General features: G+C 47.2%; 1 protein-coding gene across 8 annotated transcripts in view; it reads left to right on the plus strand.

The window, feature by feature from the left end:
• NAV2 (neuron navigator 2) overlaps positions 1-18,812 on the plus strand; it is a 768,613-nt gene that overhangs the window by 587,041 nt on the left and 162,760 nt on the right. For 7 of the 8 annotated variants that reach the window (XM_082628907.1, XM_082628910.1, XM_082628903.1 and 4 more), the window contains 2 exons: positions 9,624-10,719; positions 15,899-16,011. In XM_082628907.1, coding sequence (XP_082485033.1) covers positions 9,624-10,719; positions 15,899-16,011 — 1,209 coding nt within the window. Of the gene's footprint in view, positions 1-8,392; positions 8,544-9,623; positions 10,720-15,898; positions 16,012-18,812 lie in introns of those variants that run through there. The other variant, XM_082628909.1, reaches the window with a different exon arrangement.

Below are 18,812 nucleotides of genomic sequence, written 5' to 3' on the forward strand. Positions count from 1 at the left end.
CCCAGCTGTATACTAATATTTCAGGCAAGTTTACCTTTGTTTAGTTTCCCCAGTTCTTTATGGCATTAAGTAGGATTGGAAAACGTACCTTGTAAAGCTGGAGAAAATGTAGTGACAACTATGTAGGAAAATGGTACTCTCTTCTTTTACTGCCTTTTAGCTCCATTTAGAGCAACAAATGACCTCATTACCCATAGTTTCACTTGGTTTTATCCAAAATAAGCCACAGAAGAGAAAGAATTACCTTGAAGTTACATTCCGCACATTCATTTTTGGTCACGCCCTCATAAGGTACTGGTGTGTTTATACATAATCTTTCTGATGACCCAGTATAGCAAAATTCTCACCATTCATAGCAGGAAACGCATTAAAAGCATCGCCAAGGATTCTAGTCTTCTGAGTTCACTTAGTTGTAAAGAGAACAACTGGCTCGATTAGCCAAGAGGGATAAGCCAGGCATACCTGATTTTAATTTTGAGCCATATGGAGGGATCCAGTGTAGGTAATAGTTGTTATTTGTTTATTGATTTCTGGGCACCTGTCAGTACATCACTTTCACTAAGGGAGATGAGCCAGTCTTGAAAGGACAAAGGCACGGATTTCCAACAAGCATTTCTGGGACCTAGTGCATCAGCCATTCTTGTGAGTAAGCTAAGTGTGACCACTAACTACAATGCAGGGCAGCAAATATCAGGACCCCAGAGAAGGCCTGGCAGAGGCTTCTGTCTCTTTAGATGAAAAGAAATGGCTCTGGTTTGGGGGTTCGGGAGGTTTCCTAGAAGAAACAGCATGAAACGCAGGCTGGGGGGGGTGAAAGTCAGGTAGGGATGTGAGGCAACGAGGGGGGCAAGGAAGCATCCAGTCGGAAGAAACAGCTTGACCATAGAGTCAGTGATGGCCAATTTAAGGAAGAAAAAGTCTACTGGTGTAATTTGCTTCCCTGCTTGAGTTTCTTAAAAAGGATCACTATTCCTTTGAAGCAGACATTTTTTTCAAGCTAGAATAAAATAATACTAATAAATTAATATTCGAAACTATGCAATTTCATGTGATTCATTAACATCAAAGATAAACTTTAGTTTAACAAACACTTATTGAGCCCTTATTGTATGCCAGACCCTGTGCTAAGCACTGGAAATAAAGTAGTAAACCCCTCACCCATTTAGGCTGTGGTGGTCAGAATTCGGTTACTTGCAGCCAAATACAGTCTTTTTCTTTTTTCTTTTTTTCATTGTGAACATTCCTCCCTTCCCCCAGCCCATGGCAACCACCCTTCTACTTTCTGTCTCTATGAATTTAATTACTCAAGGGACCTCTTATGAGTGGAATCAGACAATATTTGCCTTTCATGACTGGCTTGTTTCAGTTAACATAATGTCTTCAAGGCTCATCCATATTGTAGCAAGTGTCAGAATTTCCTTCCTTTTGAAGGCTGAATTAATACTCCATTGTGTGTGTGTGCATGTGTTTGTGTGTGTGTATTCATATATATACACCACACTTGGCTTATTCATTCATTTATCTGAACAATATCTATTGTTTAACCATTGATGGACACTTGGGTTGCTTCCACCTTCTGGCTATTGTGAATAATGTTGCTATGAACGTGGGTGTACAAATATCTGTTCAGGTCCCTGCTTTCACTTCTTTCGGGTATATACCCAGGAGTGGAATTGATAGATCATATTCTATGTTTAATTTTTTGAGGAATTGCCATTCTGTTTTCCACAATGGCTGCACAATCTTCTATTTCCACAGTAGTACACAAAGGTTCCAGTTTCTCCACATCCTCACACACACTTGTTATTTTCTGTTTTGTTTTGTTTTTAATAATATCCGTCCTAATTTGTATGAAGTGGTATCTCATTGTGGTTTTTGATTTACATTCCCTGGTGAGTAGAGACGTTGAATGTCTTTCTCTGTGTCTATTGGTCATTTGTATATCTTCTTTGGAGAAATGTCTATTCAAATCCTTTACCCATTTTTCAATCAGGTTGTTGTTGAGTTATATGAGTTCTTTATATGTTCTGGATATCAAGTCCTTATCAGATGTATGATTTGCAAGTATTATCTTCCATAGGTTGTTTTTTCATTCTGTTGATTATGTCCTTTGATGTACAAGTTTTTAACTTTGATGAAGTCCAGCTTACCTATTTTTTTTTTTTTTGCTCATGCTTTTTGTGTCATATCCAAGATATCATTTCCAAACCCAGTGTCATGAAGTTTTTGCCCTGTGTTTTCTTGTAAGAGTTTTATAGTTTTAACTCTTACATTTAGGTCTTTGATCCATCTTAGGTTAATTTTTTTTTTTTTTTGCTGTACGCGGGCCTCTCACTGCTGTGGCCTCTCCCGTTGCGGAGCACAGGCTCCGGACGCACAGGCCCAGCGGCCATGGCTCACGGGCCCAGCCGCTCCGCGGCACATGGGATCCTCCCAGACCGGGGCACAAACCCGTATCCCCTGCATCGGCAGGCGGGCTCTCAACCACTGCGCCACCAGGGAGGCCCTTAGGTTAATTTTTATATGGTATAAGGTAAGAATCCAACTTCATTTTTTTGCACGTGGATATCCAGTTTTCTCAGCACATTGTTGAAAAGACCGTCTTTCCCCCACTGAATATTCTTGAAAATTATTTGACCATATATGCAAAGGTTTATATCTGGCCTCTCTCGTTCATTGATATATATGACTGTCTTTGCCAGCATCACAATGATTTGATTACCGTAGCTTTGTAGTAAGTTTTGAATCAGGAAGTATGAGACCTCCAAACTTGTTCTTTTTCAAGATTGTTTTGGCTATTCAGAGTCCCTTGAGATTCCATCTAAATTTTTATATGGATTTTTCTATTTCAACAAAAACATCATTGGGATTTTGATAGGGACTGACTTAACAGAACAACTTTAAAGAAAATATTTGTTTATATAAATCATCATTCTTATTCTAACTTGGATGTTTTAGGAGCCTATGGAGTTGTAGCCACAAAATGATCCTTAGAGAATATGAACCCAAAGCCCAGCTCCCTCTACACCATGCCCTTTCCCTTTCTGTACACTTTTCTTGGTACTTCTCCTGACCCCCGCCTCTCCATCTTTCTGTACCTCCAAGGATCCTCTCAAAGAAGGAGTTGGAGAGAAACTATGTTTAAGCCCATGCCCTTAATTTTAGACACTGATCACAACAGTGTTGAGAAGACGCCTCGGGCCAGGCTCCAGGAATCCTAAAGAACCACTAAGTGGATTGAGCGAGGTTCATTTATGTGCCCCTCTGTGGTCCAGTGGCTAACATGGTTGTAAAGAAACTGACCTGAGTAACTCTGGAAACAATCTCCAGCCCGTATGGCTAGAGTCCATGCACTTACAAAAAAAACCCAAAAAACTGGTTTCAATTGTCCGAACAAATTGGAATGCTCAAGATTGATACCTTGACAAATTATAGGAAATTGTGAACATTTTCCTAGGCCCAATTATCAGGCCTTTTCCTGAAGGTGATGGAGAGGATTTAGGCAAGAACCATCCCCAGGGCAGGTCTAAAATCACAGTAGGGTGACTGGAGCTGAGGTCAGCTGGCCTCACTGCCTGGGTGCCTGCTGCCATCCGGACCAGACCACCAATGTCTCCCTAAGTAGGAAGCTAGGGACAGAAGGGGCCGGGGACCAGTGTTGGCCCTCTTGAAAGTAGAGAGGAAGAAATGCTTATTTATCTGCCTTGGACAGTATTTCCATTTAGAAAGTATTTTGGTTACTGTCAGGGAAGGTTGAGGCTGGTTGCCAGAAAAACCAAACTTTTCCCCTCCCCACAGGAGGATTAATGCTCTCCCTAAACTCTTAAAAAAAAAAAAAAAAAAAAAAAGCCTTTTCTCTTCTTCAAAGGCCTCCTGTTTCTGCAGTATTTCAAATGAGACTTTTCCTTTTTGCGATGGTTTGTCAGTTGGTGGTGGGTGAACCTGGCGAGCTGGCCTTTTAAAGCTGAGATGTTCAGGCTGCAGGGTGTGGCCCACTGGTGGGTCGTAAAATCTGTTCAGGGCCCCTGTGATCAACATTTTAAAAAATGGACTAAGACAAAATATACCAGTGTCTATTACATACAGTAAGTCTTGATATTTTTAATTTTACATATGGATATTTGGGATGTTTATTGGGCATGATGTAACGTGTTATTCTTACTGTGTTTAGTAGTCTGAAACTTAAGACCGTTATTCTTAAAATTACCTTTGGCTAAACAAAGGCCTGGTCATGTTCCCAGATCTGGCCAATTCTCAGCAAAATGTCGTGCTAAACAAATACATATAAATAAATAAAGCTATAAAAGTAGCCATTTCAGATTAGTTTTTGAACCTAGTCCTTATTTGGGCCTTCTGATTTTTTTTTCTTTTTTCTTTTTCTTTTTTTTCTGCGGTACGCAGGCCTCTCACTGTTGTGGCCTCTCCCGTTGCGGAGCACAGGCTCCAGATGTGCAGGCTCAGCGGCCATGGCTCACGGGCCTAGCCGCTCCGCAGCATGTGGGATCTTCCCAGACCGGGGCACGAACCCGTGTCCCCTGCATCAGCAGGCGGACCCCCAACCACTGCGCCACCAGGGAAGCCCCTGGGCCTTCTGATTTAATTTCTCTTTGATTGATTGCATTTTCCAAAAGAATAAATTGAGTATAAAACAAGTATTATTAAAATACTTATGTATTTTACATATAAAATAAGTATTTCTGATTTAATGGAACAGTGTTTCCCCAACTTTAGTCTTTCACAAACTTTATGCGTGATTTTTGCCACATCGGTGAACTGCTTGTGTTTTTATTTGTTTCATATTTTCCTTAAATCAACTCAAATTAAATCTACATCTACTATCTGTGAAACTGTTGATTTATATATGGGCTACTTTTCTGATATGCAATAAAATAAATACGTAACTTTTAAAATATAAAAATGTTTATCCACGTGCCATTAAAAATGTTCATCTCACCTCTTTACCCCACATACCATTATTGGGAGAACACTGGTAGTCGGAACTTTTTTTTTTTTTTTTTTTTAAGCGATACGTGGGCCTCTCACTGTTGTGGCCTCTCCCGTTGCGGAGCACAGGCTCCGGACGCGCAGGCTCAGCGGCCATGGCTCAAGGGCCCAGCCGCTCCGCAGCATGTGGGATCTTCCCAGACCGGGGCATGAACCCGTGTCCCCTGCATCGGCAGGCAGACTCTCAACCACTGTGCCACCAGGGAAGCCCAGAACATTTCTTTTGTGCTTTCCTCCTTTTGCTCTCTCAGATTCCTTTGTTCCAACAAAGGTTCCTATACCTGAGAAAAGAAACTAGAGCTGTTAGTTATTAGAGAGAGAAGTGTTCTTAATTTTAAAGAACTCCCCCTACCCTCCCTCCCACACATTTACTTTCATAGAATACTAGCATTTTTGAATTCAGTAGCAGCTCATTCAAGGTTGAGTATTCCTTGACCCAGCCAGTTTTCTGCATTTATTGGTAAGAATCTTAAGAGAACCATGGAGGGGGAATGATTGACATTAAAGAAACACCTGTATGTCACAGCGCAGGGAAACTCACTTGTTTAGCGAGTGAACCTAGTTGCGTTCTTGGGGCCCAGCTTCATAGGGTCTCTTGGAGACTCGCTGAGATTTGAATGGAAACAGAGCTGAAAGGATTCTAGAGAAAAAGCTTATCCTCTTTCTAACAAATGGGGCAATGGAGGCCCAGAGGGGCAAAGTGGTATACCTGGGGTCACACCTTCAGCTGGTGTAAAACATGAGGCTTGGCCTGCCTCCCCACATCCCTCCTGCATTTATCTCACTCTCTCAGAAGCCTGGTAAGGAAAGTCTCATGCTGGGAATCACAGAAGCCTTGTATTAGAAACGGCTGCCTTCCACTTCAACCAATGTCTGAGATCACTGATGCGATACCCTAGGGATGAGAGAAACATGTCAAGTTCACCTGGACAAGACCACTCATGACCTGGAGCCCCTTCACTGTTAAGGGGTTTTCTGGCTATGACATAATGTCAAAGTACTGATGATCTGATTCTCAGGTGCCCTGTAGCCCTACTCAGTGAACTTCTGTTCTAGAAACCAAATTCAGAATCATCCACCAGGACTACCCTTACAGCTGTAATGAGTAGCCTTGAAGTGTCCCCATGATCCTGTAACCAGGGGAGCCCAGGCAAAATGCCAAGTAGAAATTCTGAAGCTCTGAGTCCTGATCCTGAGTTTGGACTGAAAAGTTTTAATAAAACCCTAATGACTAATCACAAATTTTGACTCTCTCTTACCTTAAATGTGACTTGCAAAGGTCAAAACTACCAACAACAATTCAGAAACCATTTACTATTTTCTATGCTCTGGCAGGCTTTGGGACACAAGGGTGAATGGGGGTGGGGGTCATCTCTGCCCTGGAGGAATTTATAAACCAGTGGAATAACAATGAAGCTTTCCCAGACTCCCTGGGGAGAATTAAGAGATCCCAATGCTTGGGTCTCCTGGGACCATGTACAGCCCTCTAAAGCCTTGACATTGTTTCTGTGCTCTGTTTTGAGGTCCGCTGCCCCTTTGGGCAGTGAGTTCCTAGAGGGCAGGGGTCCTATCTTACTCAACTCCATATTCCCAGTGCCTGGTGTAAGTAGGTGGCCCTCCCAATGCTTTTATAAAAAGGGAGGTATGGACAGTGTCCCGGGAAAACAGAGTAGGGAGAAATACCAGGTGATGTGATGCAAACCAGAGGGTTTGCATCATTCAGCTCGAGGGTCTCAGGTAGCTTGACAGAGGAGGAAGGCATTTGAGCTGGGGTTTGCAAGACAGGGAGGAGTTTCTGGGAGCTGTTTGGGGAATGGCCTGAGGAGCGCCTGTGTGTCCGCCATGGCTACACTGCATGGGCCCCTTCCCTGCACCTGGCGCCTTCCCTAAAGGAGACACACATCTTTGGTTGGTCTGCACATTTCTCTTAGACGAGCCAGCCATCTGTTTAGCTATGGATTTGCCCTTAGCTAGTTAGTAACAACTGATTTCTAGCTGTGTGTGTTAAGGTTTAAAAACACACAGAAACGCTAAGCAGGGGCATTTCTTGTCCAGACGATTTCAGGTGAGCTTTATAAGAGTTCCAAGGAATGTGTGGGAGCAGAGAAGTGACACTGATCCATGTATGTCTGCTCAGTAGGGAGTGTGCCTGAAACTTCTTTAGGAACGAGGGCCGTACCTCTGGTCGTGATTTGTTGCAGCTCCTGTAAGCACATTGCCCCCAAAGCCCCTTTTTCTTTAGGGCTCTTTGCTACCAAATGATAAGATGTATTTATTAATTACATTAGTTATCATCTGTTCCTCGCTGCCAGAGCGTAACCTCCGTGAAGGCAGGGGTCTTGGGGCATCTGTGACAACTGTCACTGAGGCATCCCAAGTGCCTAGAGAATGTGTGGCATATACCAGGCACTCACTGAATATTGATATGAATGAGAATATTGAATGAACGAATGAATGACTACTTCTGTCCCAGATCCGAGCCCAAGTAAAGGGAAGACAGTTGTCCTGAGAGAATGGGACTCGGGACTGGAGGGTCACCAGTATTTCCTCCAGGGCGCTGGCCTCTGTGGCATAGGCTGCCTCCTTTCCAGTGGCTGGGCTGGTTTGTCCCCCACAGTGGATATCGTGAATATACCCAAGCAATAGAAAAGGCATGCCCCAAAAGTACTCTAGTCATTTAAGTGGCTGTGGTTTAGATGTATTCTTTATCACAGGAGGTAGCTGTGAGGCAGTCCTAAAGAACACTTTGTCAGGAGACCTGGGTCCAAAGCCCAGATTTGTCCATTTCCAGCGAGGTGACTGAGGAGTAGTCATTTGCCCTCTCTGAGCCTTAGTCTTGTCAAACAGGGGCGGTAACCCCCTTCACAACGTGCCTAGCACTGCACCCTGTGACACCCAGGAAGCCCTCCATGAGCAGCATCGCACCCGAGGAGACCCTCTGAAAGGCCAGTAGTGTGGGTGGGTTCTGTGAGCCTGTTTCCCAGGCAGTCCCCGGCTCTCCCCAGGAAAAGATCCAGCAACGCCCCTTGAGGTTTGTTAGGGAGGATCATGCAGCAGCCCCTGCTCCAAACCCAAATCCCCAGTAAGTCAGGAAGATGTATGTGTTTTAAAACATTGGGAGGTCTGCGTTGGATCACCCTGGAGCCGTGGCTTCCCGGAGCAGCTGAGACTGAAGCGAAGCAGTTCCTCTGCCGGGAGCTCTCCCGGCTCGTGTCCCACAAGGGGCTGCCTTCACTCAGCTTTGGCGGCCGTTGACTTTTAAATCATAAAAAGCCGCTCTGTATACAGTTTACTCTGTCGCTAGAAGGCGGCAGAACATAGGTATTTAAAAAGGGAGAAAAAAAAAAAAAAAAAAAGAGCAGAAGAAGCAGCCGTTAATCCCGCCAGGCTTCTGGGCACTGGAGCAGTTGCGGATGACAAAAGTTAATTAGAAACATGAGCAGTTTAACCGAAAACACTTGTGACAATTGGAAGGACAGCCTTTCGGGTTGGAGAAGTTTTCCTAGGGAATCGTTGCGGAAGAAAGTGGCTGCCGCTGGGTAAGTCGTGTCATCGTGACTCTGCAGGCACAGACATGCTCTTTGGGGGCCGAGGCACTGCATCCTGTCTGCACTGGGCGGGTGTGGCCGTGGGTGGGTGCGGGTGCTGGGTTCGGCCATGTCCCTGCCACCTTCCCTCTGACAGCTGCCCTGACGTCGGGGACGGAGCTGCGTGGCTCCGAGCGCTGCCTGAGGAAGGGTGCTGCAGGGTTCATGTCTGCAGTCTGGGCCACCTCGGTGCCTAGCGGAGCACCAGTTTGGAACCCGCCCTTCTCAGAATAATTCCAGTTCTAGTTTGGAAATATTTTGAAGCTTTTCTGAGAAAAGAGTCTGGCCGGGGAACTACTCCCTGACTGCCAAGGGGGAAACCTTGACTTTCAGATAACCTGCGTGTTTTCCTGCTTACGGGGAAGGCTTGTGCCCAGTTCATACTCTTAAGCGCAACAGCCTTTTTTATTTTAACTCTAACTTGCGTTGTGTTCGTAACTCTTTAAAAGTGCCAACATAGGAAAAATGTATTTGCTTTGATGGGATTTAGCAACTTTTGGGGGTAATTCTTCTTCTGTAAAGATTATACTTGCTTTCTCTTTTTCTGGATTTTTTTTTTTTTTTTTTTTTTTTTGGTCTGTTCCGTTTGAATGTCTCTGCTACATTGTTTTCTTAAAGTTGGATAATTCTCAATTGTTTGGCTTAACTAGGAAACGGGGTTGTGGGTCGAGTCATTCAAAACAGGAGATGTTTCCTACATCATTCCTACACCATCATAGTGGTGATACGGATTTTTGTTTTCCCGTAAACATATGTGCTTAATATTGCCTTGTGCGTGTTGACGTTAAGATCAGCATGCGTTCGCACAGCAGACACCAAAAGGTGACAAGGGGGGCATGTGAATAGTGCGTGAATAGGAGAAAGTCAAGGTAGAGTTTAAATTCAACCATAGGTAACGCATGAAGCAGGTAATGGAGCTGCGCGGCATCTGGGTTAGAGCGACTGGCCGTGTAGCCGTGGCCGATGCCCCGTCATGATCAGTGCAGATCCATGGGTGTGATTCAGGTCTCCTTCTCTTCCCTGTCTCTGCAGAGCCTTTGGCGAGTCCGGCCCCCTCCCACCCCGGAATGAGCGAAGATGCACCTGCTGCTTTGGAGGGCGGCGGCTGCACCCCTGCTAATTGCGGCGCCTCCTCTGCCATCCCCCAGCCCGGCACGGCCTCCAAGCCCTGGCGCAGCAAGTCGGTCAGTGTGAAGCACAGCGCCACGGCTGCCACGCTCGCGGTCAAGCCTCCTGCACCCGAGGCCCCCAGGCCCACCCCCGAAGCCCTGAAGCCAGCCCCCAACAATCAGAGGTCCATGCTGGAAAAACTGAAACTTTTCAACAGCAAGGGGGCTTCCAAGGTGGGTGAGGGCCCGGGGTCACGGGACACAAGCTGCGAGCGGCTGGAGATCCTGCCCAGCTTCGAAGAGAGCGAGGAGATGGAGGCCGGTGGTCGCCCGCTGTCCGCGGCGGGCCCCACCTCCAACAGCCCCAAGATCGCGCTCAAGGGCATTGCCCAGAGAACTTTCAGCCGGGCGCTGACCAACAAGAAGAGTTCCCCGAAAGGCAGCGAGAAGGAAAAGGAGAAACAGCAGCGGGAGAAGGAGAAGGAGAAAAGCAAGGACCTCGCCAAGAGAGCCTCGGTGACAGAGAGGCCGGACCTCAAGGAGGGGCCAAGAGAAGACCTCAGCGGGGTGGCGGTGACCGAGATGCCAAAAAAGTCCTCCAAGATCGCCAGCTTAATCCCCAAAGGGGGGAAGCTCAACAGTGCCAAGAAGGAGGCTCCGGCCCCTTCCCACAGTGGGATACCAAAACCAGGAATGAAGAGCATGCCCGGGAAGTCCCCAAGTGCCCCCGTGCCTTCCAAGGATGGGGAGCGGAGCCGGGGTGGGAAGCCGAGCTCGGGGCTCCCCCAGCAGAAGCCCCAGCTGGATGGCAGACACTCCAGTTCCTCCTCCAGCCTGGCGTCCTCGGAAGGCAAAGCCCCAGGAGGGACCACCCTGAATCACAGCATCAGCAGCCAGACTGTCAGTGGGTCCGTCGGGACCGCCCAGACCACGGGAAGCAATACTGTCAGCGTCCAGCTACCTCAGCCCCAGCAATACAGCCACCCCAACACTGCCACAGTGGCGCCTTTCCTGTACAGGTAGGAGCGGCTGCCCCCCTGCCCTGCCAGGGCCCGTGGGCAAAGGAGCCTTGCTGGTGGATTCTGGGTCTCTGAGGGTAGGGGGTCGGGACTGCTACCCGGGAACATTGAGGCAGACAGCTCAGGTGCCGCGTGATCAGTGTGCTTGAGGGACGGTTAATTCAGCAGCGCTGGGGGGAGGCCAGGAAGCTAAAGAGGGGAAGTAAAATGTGAGCTGATCCTAGGACGAGGAGGAGTGGCCCAGGCACATGGGGACCCAGGGGCTTTGCAGAGGCGGCAGCAGCCTGATCAGAAGCTAGGAGGGTGGTTTGCCATCACTCAACAGGCTCCAACATCAGTCCTACAGCGTCCTGAACGTACTGTAAACAAGGAAAACCACAAAACCACCTTGCTGAGTAACGGAGGCTTCTCACAGAGGTGCTTATCTTAAAATTCCAGATCCTCATGGCTTCTTACGCCATCACACGTATTAAATATTTTTTCTTTTCTTTTTTATTTAAAATAAAAAATAATTGTTTTTTTTGGCTGTGCGGTGTGGCTTGCAGGTTCCCAGCCAGGGATTGAACCTGGGCCACGGCAGTGAAAGCCCAGAATCCTAACCACTAGGCCACTAGGGAATTCCTTCAATATTTTTTTGGTCCCTGCTGTGTGCTGGGATTTCTCGAGGGGAGAACAGCATGAGGAAGAAGCGTAGCCGTGAGGAGGGACTGGTTCTAGAGGAACCAAAAGAACCCGGGTTGTATTTGGGGAGACAAGCCTGGGTGTTTGCATCTGTCCGTTATCGGTCCCTCGGTCTGTCTGTCTCTGATGACACATCCATAGCACCACGGGAGACCACGTGGAGCCAGGTGCTGTTGCTCTGGGTGGTTCTGGCCTACGAGAGCCTCTGGTTGCACCACACACCTGTACAGGATGGAGGACACTGGATGCGGGTGATGCTGGATGCATGGGATGAGTCCTCTCCGGGCAGATGCGAGCCTCTCAGCCCTGCTCTTGGGGGTTCCCAGAACCTTGTTCACAGTGCTCGACTTAATCCTGTGCTCGAGATGTGCAGGGCAGTGGGCTACACTGCACAGCTGAGTGATAACTAATACCTCTCCACAGCACAAGGGGACCGATGGTTGAATGCCACAGTCTGGGCACTTACTTTACAGTTTCTACCCTAAGTATGTACACAATCACACCTGTACACACACACTCATACACCTATAGTGTGGATGCACATCAGGGACAGTCACACGTAAGTAAGGACACAAGTATACATTCATACGTAAAATGTAACTACACGTATTCACACGTGTATTTACATATCTGTTCATATGCACAGACTCAGGCCCATGCTATCAGCTTCCTCTGTTTACATGGTTCCCCAAAGAATTAGATATTTCCTCTATTTCTGCCTGAGGTGAGTTCTAGTGGGTTCTGTCACCATTCCTGCCAAGAGCTGATAGAAAGTCTGGTTCAAGTGATTGATTTCAGAGTTAAGCCCGCAGCATCCAGCCTGTGAGGGAATGTCAGGCTTCTGAGGAGAAACTCTTTTCTTTTCGTTGCTTACCCACCCTTTCAATGAGGGACACGCCAGACCTTTTTAATGGGAGGCGGTCATCTTCGTATTCAATCAAGTCATCAGCTCAGCTAACAGTCCTGAGAAGGGTGCCAAGGCTTAGATAATGACTCAGCACTTGCCTCCATGCTCAGCTTTTTATACAACTGTTCTCTGAACCGTGGAGGCAACTGAATTGCTTGCCGTGAAATTTTTATCATGGCAGTCACACGAATAGTCTTGAGGTGATGCATATTCAAGCGACTGTTCCCAGATTCTTGATCTGCATTTTCAGAATTAAAATACGTGACTGTCTGATCACCATCAATCTCACCCCTGCTCCTTTTTTTTTTGGCTGTAATTATTTGAACGATTCTAAAACGTTTAACCTTTTCAAAAAATATTTCAAGATTTTTCAATGAGAGGAAAAACTCTTAATGATAAAGAGCAAATGTCTGACAAACAGGAGGAAGGAGAAAACGTCACGTGTCTGTCAAGCTGCGTTTTAGTGTTTACGCTCACCCTGTGTGATATCCTTCTGGCTCCTCTGAGGTGCCTTTCCTCTAGGTGAGCCAAGCAGGAGGAGGGAAAGAAGAGCACTGGGATAGGAGTCAGGATGCCTGGACTCTGCCTTTTATTCGCTCGCGAGTCCCTGGGTGGCCTTGGGACCTGGCTGCAGGCATAGCTGTTGAGTATGCACCATGCGAGTGCAGAGACCCAGCTCATTTAATCATTCTCACAACTCCATGAGCTGGCTACCCTTTTTATCCCTGTTCTGAAGGTGAGCAAACAGGCCTAGAGGATTTAAGTAAGTTGCTCTAGGTCAAAGAGCTGAGAGCCAGAAAGCTAGCGTCTAAAGCCAAGTCTGTCCCTTTAAGAGGGGCCAAGTGCTTAACCACGAAACCGTCGTGACTCTAAATCACTGCCTCGCTTTGAGCCTCATCTGTAAAGTGAGGAGATGGGGCTAGATTAGAGGATTTTAGGAAATGGTTTAGGCTCCCTTTGTGCTCTGAGATGCTCTCTCTCAAGTTTATAGCTCACTGTAGATGCCTTACAGCGCTTCCCCCAGAACCTCTCCACATTAGTGATGGTACCAAGGGAAGAAAAGGAAGATAAATCACTTTTGAAAAATAACTCTGAATGAATCATGGTTACCGATTCAGAAGGCACACTGGACACCTCTATTGCTTTACACTTTACTGCTTTTATGTTGTCTCACCTGTGATTTTTGTAGCAGCCAGGGGAGGTCACTGTCATAATCCCCGCTTGAGGGCCAGACGCTCAGGGAGGTGCAGTGACTTACTGAGATGTGCATGGCTATCAAGTTACAGACTCCACACTGCAGCCAGCTCAGTGTTCAGACTCCAAGTCTAATGTTCCTTCTAGCACCTGGCATCGTTCTAGACTTAAAAACTTCTCATTTATCCGCTCAGCATACCCTGCCTGAGTGCCTGCTTGGCATGTGAGTTGGAACAGATCGTGTTCTCATGTGCACGCATCAAAAGAGCCAGTCTTAGCCTTCAGAGAGCTCTTAATCTAGTGTAGGAAAGATTTATCCATTAGATCATATTGTAATAAGTAGGCATCAGGAGAATAGAGACGCACAGGAGGTGGAGCCATCTGCTGGCCAAGGACTGGGGAAGGCTTCCGGGCCAAGATGGCATGGGGACTGTGCCTGAAAGGTAGATTAGGAGCAAACTAAGGAAGAAAGAGGAAAAGAGCCTTTAGGCAGAGGGCACAATGACTACAAAGACAAAACTTAAGGACAGGGTATGATCTGGGAATGGAGAGAAGCCACGTGTGGGTGGAGCACAGGGCAGGGCTGTGTGTAAAGGGCAGGAGTGGCAGGAGACAGGGCTGGAAAGGAAGGAAGGAAGGAAGAATCCCATGCTGTAGGGCACCTTCTATCACAATTAGGACTTTAGACCTTATTCTGTGGGCAGCGGGAAACCATCGGAGCCCTTTAATCAGAAGGTGACAGGATCACATCGGCATCACCGAGATCAGTGCAGGACAGAATGGGGAGGGGACCAGACCTAGGAACAGTCTAGAACAGAAGTCACGGTTCATGTGCCTGCTTGACTCCACAAAGGAAATACAAATGAGTGGTTCAGGCGGAGTGGGACTCTGGTAGAGGGAACCCCACGCCTCTCTAGAGGGGGCCGCCACCACTTGTCACCAGCAGGCAGCGCCCTGCAAGAACGTGAGCTCAGTCCTTCCAGACTTGTTTTTACTGGGAGAAGGCAGAAATCCAGAATTTTTGTGAAATCTTCCGACTTTCAAATGTGGAAATTAATTCAGAAGCTTTAAAAAAAATACTGTGGGGCTTCCCTGGTGGCGCAGTGGTTGAGAGCTCGCCTGCCGATGCAGGAGACACGGGTTCGTGCCTCGGTCCGGGAAGATCCCACATGCCACGGAGTGGCTGGGCCCGTGAGCCATGGCCGCTGAGCCTGCGCGTCCGGAGCCTGTGCTCTGCAATGGGAGAGGCCACAGCAGGGAGAGGCCTGCGTACCGCAAAAAAAAAAAAAAAAAAATACTGTGGAGACCAATAAGAATCAGTCTGTGGGCTGCTTTCTGTACATGGCTGTCGCTGGCAACCTCTAGTCTGGAGACAGCGTACCTGTTCACAAAGTGCTTCTAGGGCCTGGGCAGAGATGGCAAGAGCTTGGATTCTGGTCAAGGGAAGGAGAGGAACACCGAGAGCATGAAAATCCTTTAAAGGTCGAGATGGCAGGAATGGGGAACCGATGGTATCGGTAGGAGGGCAAAGGGGGGAGCATGGATGGATGACGTGGGGTTATCAGTACACATCCACCACAGTCTGTTTTAGACAGTTCACATTGCTGGCACCACTTTCTTCACAGGGAGTGAAATCTGGTTGAATCAGCTCAGGATGCTAATGAATTAGTAACGTTACTCCCATGGTTATGTGTCTGAGTATAATTATATGTTTGCATGGCACGCCAAAATAAGCAGAGGTAATTGTGGCAAGAGCACATGGCATGAAGCAGTTGCCTCGATTTGCTTGACAAAAAAGGACATGGAGAAGGTTTGGGGAAGTACAGATTTCAGTCAGGTGTTGAAGTACTCATCAATGAGGCCTTTCATCTCAGAAGCTCTGAGCTCTGAATCAGACCTAGAGGACAAACACACCTGCCTGGTTGTACGGTCATCTTTCCAGAGAAGGCCGTGTCAGGAGGATCTGGAGGGGGGGCCGGGGGCTGTCAGTGGAGTCATGGAGTCATCTTCATGCCTGGCTTGCTGGCATCGCTGGTTACTTAGAAGTGGCTCATCGGCACATGTTAAACGATCCAAACCATCCAGTACTCGCCAGCATTTTTCTGGCTAGACCTAGCTCCCCGAAGGGGATGCAGAGAAGCGTTCTCCAGTGAAGGATTGCAGGCCCTCCATTTGGGTGATGAATGTTTCATCCTTTACAGTCCGGTGGCTCTCTCCGTTTCTAGGACCTTGCTCCACGTGCACCAGTGAATTATTTAGCGCCCGTCTGCTGGTCTGCCCTGTTCTAAAGCTTCTTGCCGAAGGAGGGGATAGTCGGGGCTGTGGTCGGGGCACAGTGGTCCGGATGTGCTAGTTACCCCTTGTGACAAGTGTGTCTGCTCTGGTTTGTGTGTGAAGGTCCCAGACAGACACCGAAGGGAATGTTACTGCCGAGTCCAGCTCAGGGGGTGTGACCGTGGAGCCGAGCCACTACACCAAGAGTGGACAGCCTGCCCTGGAGGAACTCACTGGTGAGTTTGGCGCCTGGAAATTCCGTGTCTCTTGGTGGTGAGGCCTCCCGTGCAACCATCTGCTGGAAGGTCCCGAGCCCAGCTTGATGTGAAGTCGCTTCACTGTTGCCTTGATTGATGAGCCAAACGAACTGATTGTCTGTCTTACTACCTTCCTTCTCTTTCTTCTCCTTCTCTCATGATCTACTCACTCCTTCCCAGAATTGTAAATAGGTCTTTCACCTGTTGGCCATTCTGTTTTAAGGTATGCTCCTCTTCAGTCACGTAGGGGCTCCGGGCTGCTCGGATACTTCACTTTGAATCTCCTTGTTCACTCTTCAGATAGAGTTGCCTTACAAAAAGACTTGGAGGGCTTCCCTGGTGGGCCCGTGAGCCATGGCTGCTGAGCCTGCGCATCTGGAGCCTGTGCTCCGCAACAGGAGAGGCCACAACAGTGAGAGACCCGCGTACCGCAAAAAAAAAAAAAAAAAAGACTTGGAACTCTAAAATGTATTGACTTTTTCAAATTTCCTTTAAGAAGCACTGATTGAAAATTGTTCTGAGCACCCTCGGAACAGTTGGAAAGAAGATTTCAACATGCTTCTTTTACCAAAAACAAAAACAAATCTAAATTTTATTTAAATATAACCCAGACAAGGATGATTAAAGGGATATTATATCACATAAAAACATAAAATCTGCAATTGTCATATAGTTAATTCCACAAATATTGATTAGTGTTATACTGTCACATTCTTAATTTAAAGAAAAAAAGGTAGTATCAGAATTAGAATTCCTACTGCAGTGTATTCCGAGCTACCACCTTCTCTGTCCCTTGTCCCCCGTTCCCAGCTCTGTGCCCTGGGTTCCAGCAACTTCTAACCAGGGAAGGGAGTGGTAAACCACATATTTAGCAGTGGCTGAGTTATTCTTCACATATCTTACCACTTCCAGAGTTGGGTTAAAAATTGAATCCATGTTTTAAATCCATTTATTAGACTAAATATCCATGACCCCACCATATTAATAGCCACATTACAGCTGTGGAGTTGGTCTGCAGCCCACGTGATCGACTCTTATACCCGTTTGACCATTAGCTCTGAGTATTAATTTCAGAGGATCTGAGTGATTTCTCTCTTTTCTTCTGGTTCTGCTGCCTGGGCACAGTGTTGGGGCAGAGAGGTTTCAGGCCATTTGTAAGTGATCCATCTTACAGTGGTTTAGGGCCCCATTTAGTGGTTTGGGATTGATTTTATGTTTCCTTCTCTCCCAGGTTTTAGCTCCCCTGCATATGAGGACATGGGTAGTTCAGGAGAAGGGCCAGCTCTCAGGAGAAGGGTGTGGAGTTTAATTACTACTCAGGTCTCCACACACATTCCAGATTGTGTTCGTATGTGCACGCATCAAAAGAGCCAGGCCGGTGATTCAGAGGCAGGCATGGATCAGATGTGTGACTCGTGGAGGAGTGTGGAGTCGTGGCAGACATTGGGGCTCAGTGAAATTCACATCTGAAAAGCAAAAGTGGCAGCCGGAAAACATTCCACATAACAGTTAAATTTCACAGGGACAGATGGCAGCCTGTGATCTTTTCACTCCTTTATCTTTTTCTCCCCATGTCTCCTGTGCATCAGGACAGTAAACCAAGTGAGAGCTCAGAAAGCCTGAGATGCTGTTGGTTTGGGGACCAGGACTGTGCAGCCAGTCATGCCTGATCAAGCACCCTTCAGTGTAAAGTCAAACGATGTTAGTTGCTAAGGAAAATATCTGAATTAGGGTGACTTATCTTTACATTCAAGTAGTGGAACTCACATGGGCGGCTGTAACACATGCGGCTGTACAGTTAATAATTTTATGGAGACACTACATAGTAGCTTGTACGTATGAGGTTGAATTCAGCTTATGTACAGCCGATCCCTTGAAATGACAACAAGCGGGTGTATTTAGGAATGGACATTTATGAGGCTCTTTGATCCATTGCTAAGTTCCTCCCCCTTACTTATGCAAGTAGGTGGATTTTCCCATGGTGCTCTGTCATTTCCATAGCGTTACACGTGAGTCCTGCATCTCAGATTGTAACGTTAGAAGGAATAACATCCGCTTATTATCCAGTCCATGAATCCCTTCGATCATTCACTGATGAATTGTGTTTCAGTCTCTGCTGGAATGCTTCTTTTTTTTTTTTTTTTTTTTTGCAGTACGCGGGCCTCTCACTGTTGTGGCCTCTCCCACTGCGGAGCGTAGGCTCCGGACGTGCAGGCTCAGCGGCCATGGCTCACGGGCCCAGCCGCTCCGCAGCATGTGGGATCTTCCCAGACCGGGGCACGAACCCGTATCCCTTGCATCGACAGGCGGACGCTCAACCACTGCGCCACCAGGGAAGCCCTGGAATACTTCTTGTGATGGAAAGTCTATTCCTTCATGAGGCAGCCCTTCCATATTTTATTGGCGTTAAGTAGTGATAGAGTCTTTTATCCTTACCTTTCTAAATCACTAGATATAATCCAGCCTTACAGACAATTTCCATCCTTTTCCATGTAGCAGCATGTCCCTTAGTCTCCCTCTTCCAAGTAAAAATCCCCGGTTCCATCCATGTTCCTCATGTAACACCCTGACCTCCTCACCTCTGCTCTATTTGGTCAGAATATGGTGTTCTTTTCATCATGGCCAGTGGCTTGAGGGAGGACTGCCCTTGGTAGATGCAGGAGAGCCACAGGTCGACATGGAATAGTTCATTCAGTTTTTAACTTCTCTGTATACGGGCTTTAAGGGCCCAGCCATTTCCACCAGGGCACAGCTGTGTGTTTATTTTGTTCAGGCTATGG

The sequence above is a fragment of the Mesoplodon mirus genome, assembly GCF_964341445.2.
Source record: "Mesoplodon mirus genome assembly, chromosome: 7".
In the NCBI taxonomy this organism is placed as follows: Eukaryota; Metazoa; Chordata; class Mammalia; order Artiodactyla; family Ziphiidae; genus Mesoplodon; species Mesoplodon mirus.